The sequence below is a fragment of the Ceratotherium simum genome, chromosome 23 (assembly GCF_057802395.1).
Source record: "Ceratotherium simum simum isolate JZ-2026a chromosome 23, ASM5780239v1, whole genome shotgun sequence".
Taxonomy (NCBI): domain Eukaryota; kingdom Metazoa; phylum Chordata; class Mammalia; order Perissodactyla; family Rhinocerotidae; genus Ceratotherium; species Ceratotherium simum.
This window is the reverse complement of record NC_141922.1, coordinates 32,600,560-32,612,706: the sequence shown is the minus strand read 5'-3', so window position 1 is coordinate 32,612,706 and position 12,147 is coordinate 32,600,560. Positions and strand designations below refer to the sequence as shown.

General features: G+C 35.9%; 1 protein-coding gene across 3 annotated transcripts in view; it reads right to left on the bottom strand.

Moving 5' to 3' along the window:
- The window catches only part of ANGPT1 (angiopoietin 1), a 249,471-nt gene that overhangs the window by 32,003 nt on the left and 205,321 nt on the right, over positions 1-12,147 (bottom strand). For all 3 annotated transcript variants that reach the window (XM_004431258.3, XM_014788115.2, XM_087447548.1), the window contains exon 7: positions 5,285-5,451. In XM_004431258.3, the coding sequence (XP_004431315.1) occupies positions 5,285-5,451 (167 nt within the window). The remainder of the gene's footprint in view (positions 1-5,284; positions 5,452-12,147) is intronic.

Below are 12,147 nucleotides of genomic sequence, written 5' to 3'. Positions count from 1 at the left end.
TTGGATTTCTCCGTAAGCTCTGGCTTGTCCACCACCACGCCAGGTTTCAAGCATATGTGTTAGTGACTTTATCTGATTTTCCTCCTTTACCTTCCAGACCTTCATTTCCCCAGCTCATCTCACATTTGTGTAAGGTGTTATTTGTATAAAAAATCCCTTAATTTCATAACACTCATCATGGCTCTGTTTCCCTGACTGAACACTGACTGATACAACCAAATTGGTTTTAGAGACAGTGAAGCCAGGCTTCACTATTTAATATCTCCCATATCTTCTGATTCCTGTTCTAGAGCTCTTTCCCATAGATTATAGCATCTCCCCAACCCCACATAATCTATTATTACTTTTAAGCATTTGTTGTTGTGGTGGTGGTTGTGTATTTGTTTTTTAACTCTAAGTATTGGGACCAGCAAATGTTTCATGAGAAGTAAAAGGTCACTGTAAGCACTAAACTGAAGGAAACTCTTACTGAAGTGTTTACTAGAGAGATCAAAATGTAATCATTTATCAAAGAATTAAAGGGCCACTAAATAAAAAAGAAATGTATACATAAAGGTAATCGTGTTTTAGAAAATAATTTTTTGGCTGCAAAGAGTTTTACAAATACTTTAATTTAAAGGACAGAAAATTGAGAACCAGAGAGATGAGATAATGTGTCCATGGACATTCAGATTATTAAAGATGGAAATGGGATTAGAAGACACGTATTTTATCTCTTAGAATATGTTCTTTGAGTTTATTTAATTCTAGAAATTAACTGATGGATTTCCCTTTATTAAGGGATGGCCATATGGGGGGCAGTTATGAGATCAAAGCTCAGATATTGACTTCTACTCACATTAGTACCTGTGATCTTGTGCACAGCACCACAACTCATTTTTTTCATGTGAAAATAAGGTGTCTGGTGCATAGCATGTATTCCCCAAATATTAACTATTAACTATTATTAATAATTTGGCTAACTTAGGTATATATCTTAAATTTTGATAAAAATAGTTTCTATACTCTAGAAGCTTAGAAATTAGTGGGAAAGGTCCACACACAATTATTTAATAATACTTGTTAGTGACTTATAGTAGAATGTGGATACCGGAGAGTTATCCAGAGACTGTTATGTATCTATGGGAGCACAAAGCATCCAAATTGGCCTGAGAGTGAGGGTAATGCATTTCTCTGGGAAATCAGTGTAGGGAGATTTCTAGACAGTGCTCTTAGGATCAATCCCCGTGGCACTGTGAAGAAAGTGTTACTGAGCAGAGGGAGAAGTTTGGCTCACATGCAGTCCACAGTGAAGATCTCAGCTAAGCTCAAGTGGAATTCTGGACGTTGGATGGCCCTTCAGAATTGTCCCAAACTGGGGCAAAGTGTAATTTATATACTCCTATGTTGACCAGTCATTGGATGCAATCTGTCTGCAGGAAGGAGCAGTGACCCTGGGTGATGTGACTTTCTTCAGCCACAGGCAATGCCCAGGCAGGGGACCTTGGCTACAAGGTGTTAGCCAACAACATTGCCAGGAGGTGGGAGAACGAGTGCTTCAGTTCTGAAGGAAAGCTGTGGATGGGTGCATCACGGCATATACCATAGTAGGTGTAAGGGAAGACTTCCTGGGATAAAGGAGAAACTTCAGGATTTAAAAGACGTATCCAAAGTTGGGTTTATGTGTGTGAGGTAAGGATATAGCATAAACAAAGGGATGGAAGGTTTAGGGAAATTGCAAGTAGTTTCTGGAACATAATCATAAAAGAGGGGGTATCTAGTTGGGCGAGGTTTGGGGAGAGTATGATAGCTGAATAAGTAGGTAGGGCCAGGCCATGAAGGGTTTTAAGTGGCAGACTGTAAGCTGTAGATATTTGAATGCTATTGAAATAGATGAGGGAGGGCAGAGACCAAGACAGATTGTCTTTTAGAAAAACCATCCCAACAATAGTGTGGAAGATATACTTGAGAGCATCAAGACTGGAGGCAAGAAGGCTGTATAATAGTCTGAGTGTTAGATGATGAGGATCTGGATAATACTACCTCTCTAGAGGAAGTATTTAATAATGTCACATTGATTGTGTGTTATTTCACATGACGTGTTTATCATGACACTCTCACATTATTGTTTTCTTCGTATTTATATTCTCCCGGGTTCTCAAGATTTTATTTTCTATCTGAGAAAATCATTTGGAATTTCCTTAGAGGATAAAAGAAAAATATGTGCATTACATGCACATTTGAAAGCTCATCTATCCATTCACAACACTTACTTTTAATCAATATGTGTCTAGAGTATGAAAAAGATGTTTTTTAAAAAAAAATTAGATTTATACATTATAGTCACAGCTATTACAAGAGTTTTCAAAATGCAATTTCTATGAAGATAGAATATTTTTAAAAAGGCTTAAACAACCTCTGAATTTAATTTGAAAGGAGAAAAAATACAGAAAATGTAAAAAATAATTTTAAAAAACCTAGCATGAATTCCATAGTTTTGATTTTAGTTGGAATTTGGTTGAATTTGAGCAGGTCAGTGGACCAAAGCCTCAGTTTCTTCATCTTTAAAATGTATCTCATAATACCTACCTCAAAAAGTCATTGTAAGGATTAAATGATTAAAGTATTAAAAATCACTTCATAAATTATGCAATACTATACAAATTTTAGCATTAACACTTTTAATAATTTATCAAAACAAGGCATCCTAATTCAGAGGGAAGAGAAATGAGTGGAAGAAGAACACACGAAGGCAAAGCTGGACACCTGGAGTTCTAACTTCAGGCTACATGTGCCGACGCTGGGCCTGGAGAATCAGCGCTGGGGAGGAGTGAGTGATGCTACAGGTGAAGAGGGAAGTCACGAGGGTGTAGCTTCCCTTTTCAAGTTTCCGTTTGATTTTCTTTGAGGGAGTGAATAACACCATTTTATAGTGTGATTATTTTAACTAAGCTTTCACCAGAACAGGCATTATGTTTTAACGAGTTCTAATTTCCCATTTGATGCCAGTGTGAATCCTAATACTTAATTGCATGAGAAGGTGATGATTATAGATCTATTTGCTACTCGGTCTTGGCAGGAGAGAGGGTCAGAGCTACCAACTTTATTACAGCAGCATTACAGAGTGGAAACCACACCTAACTAGGTAGGCATCAAACAACCCATATTGAAGTCTTTCTCCCTCTTTGGGCAAAATATCGCATATTTCTGGACCTCAGCTTTCTTTTCTTTAAAACCATGGGTTTGGAATTAAATTATTAAGTTCCTTCTGGATTTATAATTCTGATTCTCAGGGTTCACAATTCTCTCAAGAAAGAAAAATGGGGATCCCAGAGTGTACACCTCACTCTAGCTAGGAAGACTTACTTTTTGCTCATAGATCTGCATCATATGGGTGAAGATCAAAATCAAAACGTTATTGAAGGAATGGGAAACGCTCAATGAGGGCAGTAGGGCACTCTAAGAGGAGGTAAATGCTCTGCCAATGCCAGAATAACATTCATACCATGCACCCTCAAGCCTACTTCGGATGCCCACAATCCTCCTAAGCCTGCCCAAACACTGTCCTCTTCTTACCACTCCAGCCTTGCAAGGACCTGTGTGTGCGTGTGTGTGCATGCACACACACGCACACACACCACACACACACAAACACACACAAGGACTGAGAGACATTTTGAAAAGGAACCAAAGCAAATTCTTCAGGAGCCTAGAAGAGAACTAGACTGATTATTTGCTAGTCCTATTGTCAGGCTGTCTAACATCGGCCAAGTTTCATATAGTTTCAGGTTTCGGGTCAAAACATTTACATAAGAGTACTCCTGATGTTTTATAGTGGTTTTTCTTGTTATAAAATTCTCAAAATATTGACCTCTTTGGAAACACTTCTTCTTACACTCCATCGCATTTTATAAATGTCTCTTCTTTGGTTTCTTGAGTTGCCATTAGGTACACTCTCACTGCCCCCCATGGGACTATCAACTATTTAGATCTATTTCTCATCCTTTGTTGTGGTGACCTCATCACTGTTTGCTAAGAAAATGATTATTATGTCTCCAAGGATCCAATCCCATACATAATCCATTAAAATAAAATGATACGTGTTCATGAAAAAGTTGTAGATTCAAACTCCTACAGAGCGGTGTGTCTCAAAAAGACAAACAAGCAGCAGAAACAGTTGAACTATGAGGACGTGGCCACACAGGCTGGAAAAAAACAGAAGCCTTGGTTGCTGTCATTGCATTTTGCTGGAAGCAATGTGCCAACCCTCTAATGCACACAATTGTTTTCCATGACTGATGTAGAGTAGCCACAATATCGAGAGCTTAAAATCACTGCAACTCTAATTTGCTGATTACCAAACTGAGGCACATACACAATTATTAAGTACCTGCTATGTGCCAGGTATTGCATTAACGAGCAGTGATATAAAAGTAACTGAAATATATTCCCTGTTCTCAAGGAATGCCAATCAGTTGTTTAGTGACCTAGTTAATAACCAAGCTAGACTGTGAGGTCTGGGAAACTAGAGATTTCGTCACTGACTGCAAAATTGTAGGTGTATAGTAGGGTTCCTGGAACATAGAAGTAACAAAATAAGTGCTTGTGAAATGAATTTACTACACTGCGTTACTTGCTTAGTCATTTTTTAATGTTTCTTTTTCTAGTGTGCAAGATGCTCATTGGAAAAAAATTAGAGATGTTAACAATTAAGTGTATAGTTTGTCTATTTTTACATCTGCAATGATGTATGGTGTATATCAATGCCATTATTTGGGTTTGTTTTTGCCTTTTACCTTATTTACCAAAAAATTCTAAATTATGCCTCACCTTACCTTTTATGTAAATCATTCAAAAACAAAATTTTACTCCTCTTTTGTCACCTTCAAGATGTGAAAAAACAGTAATTTAACAAAGGTAAATAAAGAAAGTATAAGTAGAAAATCTTTTGATAGAAGGAAGGGAGTTTTTATTTCAAGTCGTTGAATTTGAGTCAATTCTCTGTCATTAGTTTTATATGTATGAATTCACTGCACTTGCATAACAATAATATGGTGCTTGACTTAATTCCCTATCACCTGGAATTTGAACCAACATCAAGACAATGTCTGTGAAAATTGAAATTTAAAGTTTTTAAGGAGTCTCTATAGGGTTTTTTGTATCTCTTTGTCATAGACCTAGACAAACAACCTGATATTCATTTTGAAGGATGACTTTCATCATTTCTTTTTTTCACATTTTCCCACTAAAACTATTAAGTGGCTAGACCCAAGGTAGTCGACCACTACACAGAAGAAGGACTTACCTGTAGTTTTGCTTTTCATTTCCTATGTGGAATCTGTCGTACTGGGAATAGGCTCGGTTTCCTTCCCAGTCCATTAACTCGATTCTTAGTGTGTACTGCCTCTGACTGGTTATAGCAAAAATAAATTCATTCCCCAGCCAATATTCACCAGAGGGATTTCCAAAACCCTGTCAAAGAAGATAGAGATGCAGTTACTTCAGAGAGAAGCTCTTTTCCTGATCAGTATTTAACCATGTTGTAAATAGTAATAAAACATTCTTTCAAAGTAAAGATGTTTCTTTCACATTTTTACACACTCTTTTTCAATTACTTAATCAATACTTTTCTGCTGTGTTTCCTTCCATTGAGGCTTATATCTAATTCTTATTATAGTAAAACCAGATATTCAAATCTGTGTGGATGAGATGTTTTTGGATTAAATAAATCTTATTAATAGGTTTAACCAGTAAACGCTTCTCAATCACAGCTTGCTTTTGAAAATGTTTCTAAAGTACTAGTTAATGGAATATTTTGAACAATGAAAAATTTCCACATTTTTCAATGGATACTAACAGGGTAGTATCGGACAAGTTATTTAGCAATATTATTATTGTTCTGTTATTGTTATTTTGGAGTCAAATTATGCTCACATAATAATTTAAACAAAATACTAGACCCTTGAATGTCTAGCTTTAACATTCTCATTTTTAAATATTAATAAGCAAACCTGTAAATCCAGGACTATAATCATTTAAATGCTTTACTGAAGTGGATTTGAATTTCGAGGCAGAAAGATGATAAGTAAGAGCTAGTGAGTGAACCTAGCCAGCTGCTCTGCACCTGATCTCAATATGCCTCCGTTCTCTTTAGGGCAATCTCGGTCATGGGTGTTAAGTGTTCAAAATAGTTTCTTTGTGGGAAAAAAAAAAGTGGTCCCCCAAAGGAAGCGAACTCTTAATGTTGGTGATGTTAGTGATAGGAAAATAAAGAACCCTAAGAAAGTGCTGGTATTCTAGATTTTGGGTATTCTCAATTGCTTCAGAAAGTATTCCCTGGGAATGCTTCAAGTTCAATGTAATTCTTGATCTATATGTTTGTCTTTCTGAAGAGACTATGAGCTCCTTGAGGACAGATGCTGTGTTGTATTTGTGAATCCTCAAAGACTAGTGGAATGTTGGCATACACTGGGCACTCCATATGTTATATTGAAGTTCAAAGAGAAAGGAAGAAAGGAAGGAAGGAAGAGAGGAAGGTGAGAAGGACGCAAAACACTATAGTACAGCAATGAGATTCAGAGAAGTAACCTTGAAACATAATTCTTTGTTGTAGGTAAGCTGGTTGAGTCTCAGGAAAGTGTTTCTTACAGTGCCCAAGTGAATCATAATCACTAGAGTTCTGGTTGAAAAATACAAATTCCTAGCTCCACACTGAATCAAAATATCTGAGAGCCAGCCCCATGAACCTGCCTCTGAACAAGCTCCCCACTTGTCCTGTGCACGTTAATATTTGGAAGACACACCTCCAGTAATCACAGGATATACTCTGGTGTTTCAGAAGGAAACAGATTCTGGTTAATTGAGGTATTCATTAAAAAAGGTTTCATTTTATCTATGTTAAGAAGACATATAAGGAAAGTACTAAGATAATCACAGCAATCCTTATTTTCTCAACACAGATGATAGAATTTGGAAAACTTTTGTTTCCTTTCAAATTTAATGCATATCAACTTTACAGAATTATAAATACAGTAGAAGTATTCTTAACTGCTTTCTCCTTTACCCAACTTTAACACATGAATCAGTGTTCTCCATTCCTTCTTTAAAATATATTAATGCCCAGGGTATATCAAAAACATTAAATATATTTGTGCACTCCTCTCTCTGCCAATTGAGTTACTTACCAAAGGCCAGTTGTGTTTGGTCCCAAACCCGTATGTGAAGTTATTATAATAATTAGACTTATAATATTATGTAAGTTAAATATTAGTGGGGAAAGAGGGGTGTTTGTTTTGTTTTTTTATAAAACCTAATTTAAATATCTAAGTTTTCTCAAAAGCAAATCACTAAAAAAACACTTGAATTATGTGTTGTTGTAACAACTCTAAAAGACTGGGAAAAACAATAAAATGATAGGGGATTTTTAACTTAAATTGCTTAGCATGTGTCTTACTTGCTCTAGTTTAAATAAATGGAAGCTAGAAATTTGATGCAAATGCATCGTTGTGGGAAAGTTTTACGAAAGAACCACTAACCCAGAATTTCAGGCTTTGGCTCTATATTTTAAAAAATGGGTAAATAAACGTATATTTTAATATTTAATGTTAAAATGAAATGTATTAATATATGTAGGCACATTTTTAAAGTTATTCCCCAAATTAACTTAGTTTTTGATTAACTTAACACCCTTTGTCCAGATTGCACCCCTCTGAAGGCTGAGCTACCTGTAGTTCAGAGCAAAGATATAGGACCCATTGAAGTCACTACTACAAAGACAGTACTTTCTTCTCTGTTCCTAAGATGCTCAAGTCACACTCTGCAAAAGTTCCACAGTTGGCAGGAAATAGTAGAGCAATTTAGGATGTGCTAAGAATTTTACACATTCTTATGGCAGCCGGTGCTACATACCAGGGAGAAGAGTGCAGCTTACCTTCTACAATGAATAAGCAAAAAAAGAAAGTTACAGGGGATTGAAAGTTAAATTAGCACATTCTCAGTGGCAGCAGCCACTGGGAAGAAATCAAAGACTGCTGGGATTTTCCTTGCACTTCTTTTCAGTTCAGATATGTCAAAACTCTCCCTCTAACCACCTGACGATCCTCTCTTTTGTGTTGTCAGTTAGAAAGGATTCAGCAATTACATTAAATGTGAATAAGGAGGCTACGAATGATGAAGTGTTAAGTTTTAGGTCACATAGTTTCATGCTGTTGAGAGAGCTGCATGGATAAAACTCTCCAGCTCCCCCAGGGATAAATGCAGTGATCGCCAGTGAGCCTCAGAAATGGACAAGCATTAGTGTCATTTCTGCAAGATCCTCCATTCCCATCTTGGCATGCAGGCTTGTACCTCCCTCTAAGTGGAGATTAACATCTGTTTCTAAACAGTTTGTTTGTTCTCATTGAAAACAGAGGAAGAAGCAACTAAAAAGGAAGCAACTAAATTTGCTTTTAGAAACCAAAATTCTATTTGATGCACCTTCCCAAAAAACTATCTAAATATGCTCTCTTGCAGCTACAATGAATCAAAACGGCTGTTCAATAGTGTAGGGAGGAAACCTTCTAATAGCTACGTGCAGTGATGCAGAAAAAACTGTTTCATCATAAAGATGAAAAATAAGTGAAAGAAGGGGAAATGGGGTTCCCACATTAGTAAACTGTCTATCGGATAGTTTATCAGGCTGACCACAAATCTGATGCCTCGGAACAAAGGCTTGGCTTTGATTAAATAACTTCTACTCCCTACTTCTGCTCCAATTTGAAGCCTGGTTCTGCCACATATTTGTTGTGGAACCTCCAACATTACTTCTGAGCCTTGGTTTTCTTATGTGCAAAACAGGGATTAAAAATGTCATTTCCATATACAGTGTTGTGAGAAAGAACTAATACACCTAAAGCATTTAGCTCACTGCTGATTCATTAGAAGCACTTAGAAATCTAGCTGTTGTTATTATTGTTGGAGGCTATATCACAATACATAGTAATTTTCTGTTCACTTGCCTCTCTCCCGCGAGACTATGAGCTATTTGAGGGTAAGCAGGTTCCTTTATACTCTGAGAAAGGGAACAAAAATAATCCAGGATCTTGTCTTAGCCTGAAAATTAATAAGCAGATACTGAAACAATTATGTAAAAGGCTTTCAGATGCTAGGAACCAATGTATTCTTAGGAAAAGTTGAGTGCTGGTTTATACAAATGAGTACTGTCATTTTAATGCAAGTTAACTATTAATTAATAATTATTAAATAATTAATTATTCTTAAATATTAAATAAATAATTAAAAGAAGTTAATTATTAAATAAGAAATTAAAACCAACTGGTTGCAATTGGGGCAAACTATGACATAAACCAAAACATAAACTACTTTCTTATTCTTACTTCTGCTTCCTACTGCTAAAGAGAAGTGGTCTCCTTCAACTCTCCCTTGGTCCTATTTCTTTTAATCCCTTTCTCTCTACACCTCATAAGTTTTAGGTTCTACAAAAGAGGCAAGTTTTGATATCTTAAACCTATGCTAATAAATTGATAGTTCTGACTGTTGCTTTCAACTGGGAGTGCATATCAGAAACAGCTGTGAAGCTTTTTAAAAAATACATGACTTGGGTCTTGCATGGAGGTTCTGACTCAGTATGCCTGAGGTGGGCTTAGAGATCCGTACACTCAAAAGTTTCCACAAGTGAATCTGTTGTGTAGCAAAGGTGGAGAATCATATAATTATGATGCGGAATAGCTATTCCAAGTGCAAATGAGAAAGAACATATTACCCAGATCAAATTATCTGAGTGGTACAGGGGGAAAATACAAGCATAAAACCTCATCTTCATATTGAACTCCATATTAGGAGGCAAGTTTTGATTATGCATTATGGAACTTTCCTTGAAAAAAATTTCATTTTCATGCCTGAAATAAAGAGATAGCCAATGCACATCCAAAAAAAAAAAAAGATAGGTTTACACATTATTGCACACATATCAGCTTACCATAGGTCTATATTTTACTCCAAATAGCCTGCAACATCCATAAAAACAAAAAATGCTTATACAAAATTCAGTGCAGATACTGAAAAATCAGCAAGTCCTTATTGAATGAATAAACAACAGTAATAAAAATAGAATTTATTCATAAATAAAATCCAAGGATGCTATGCTATATCCTTTCATGAAAAATACATTTAGTTATGTCAATCAGTCACATGAAAGATTTTGATATCATAATTCAGATAGATTGTTAACCAATTTTATTTCTCCCTTAGCTCTTTAATAAAAGGCAAAAGAGACATTGGAATTTTACCTAAACTAATGCTTACTTAAAAAAGGCCTTAAAAACCACATTTTGCTAAAAGAATGAACACAGAGGAAAGACCAATATTCATTAGTTTTTGCCAAAATCTACAGAAATGTTCAGTTTTGGTTTGTATTTTTCCAAGTTAATAAAATAATTGTCTCTGATACTTTATTTGTTTTGTCTGATAATGCTCATAGAAAGTGTTGACTTTTTATAGCTGAAACACAATTGAAACCAGACACAGTCCATGTATCTTATGGGTTTCATCTCTTTTCATACAAATGATTAAAGAAAACAGATGAGAAGTCAGCATTACTGAGCTGTGGCTTTCCAAAGGTGCTTTAACACATAATTCAATCGCGCATCTCCTCTAACTGCTGACACACTCAGCACAAGAAAGATGGAAAGAATGATTTATTTCAACATCTTTTATTTCTTATTTTTCTCTTTTTAACGTGAAGATGTTAAAATGCAGTTGAAAATGTGCTCTTAATTTTTTTTCCAGAAACAAAGACCTCTCAGAAGGTATGGTACCCAGACTGAAATATTTGTGTCAATAGGAAGCTCTGTTTATGGGGGCAATTGTTTTCAACACAAAGCCAGGTTGTCTCCAGGGCATTAGTCACTACCTTCTATAAAGTTGGGCCACTAGGGTACTATTTGGAACTCCTAGCTTGACTGGGCTTTATATGCAAAAGCACTGCTGATAAGTGTTATTGCTGGAGGCCCCTAAATGGTATCCTCACTGCTTGAAGGAGTTCATATAGTTCCCTAAGTGCCTCATTAAAAAGGCCCACTTCAGACTTTCCTCTGGGCAAACATCTTTACAAATCCATAAACTAGATTTTGCTGAATCTCCTCCTAAAGGGAGGTTAAGCGAAAACAAAGCTCAGGTGCTCAGGTAAAAGATTTTTGAAGTCTTAAAGCCAATGTTAAAAATCAAATACATGTAAATCTTCCATGTTGAGAGAGGTTTAAAAATAATAATTATAATATATAATATATATTTGTAATTTCTTGTGTTGATAATTTTAACATATTGTTCTGGAAACCTTATGAGGCAAGAGGCAGCCCATAGATATCAACCCGTGTGAAGGGAAGTAGAGATGAAAGGCAGAAAGAAAGGAGGGGCGAGACTTTATTTCTATACTCAGTGCCTGAGAAAGAAGTGAAGCGTCTCAGTGTGTATAATAGTAGACTAGTGAAGACTGAGGAGGAAGTGGTGCATGCCAAGAAGCTCTTGTTTTCCCAAAGGATGTACACCCTAGCAGCAGTTCTTCTGATGCAGGAAGCAGAAGTGGATGTGACTGATAAGAATTGGCATAAGGAATCTACACCATTCTTTGTGGAGTCACGTTACTTTGTCTTTAGGTGAAAGAAAAGCTCTGGAGGAAACGACTGAAACACTTTCTACCACATGTTTTGGTAAAAGCTAAACAAGTTGCAACATATGATGAATTTTTTTAATTAAAACAAAAAAGTCATCAGACTCATTTTTGCCAAAATGTTTCAGAATTTTGGAGCTCATCCCATTTTCTGGCCAGGTAGAATTGATACTCAGCTGATAAATTGTTTTAGTTTGAATAAAACATGATAGTCTTTCTATTTTAAAAAAGGGAGACGCATAAACTTCACAAATGCCATGATTAGAGAACAATTCAGTCTCATTCTAATAGTGAAAAAATGCTTAAAATATACATATTTGGTAAATACTTATAAGACATGAAATCAATGCTATACTTCATATGTCAGTCTCTCTTACTAGTTTGCCAAGGCAGCAGATGCATACAGCTAATAACTCACCATTTTGGAAAGTCACCATGATGACACTTTATACTCATTTTTCTATTATTATTAATAGTAATATGTTTCAGATTTGCCTGAGTCT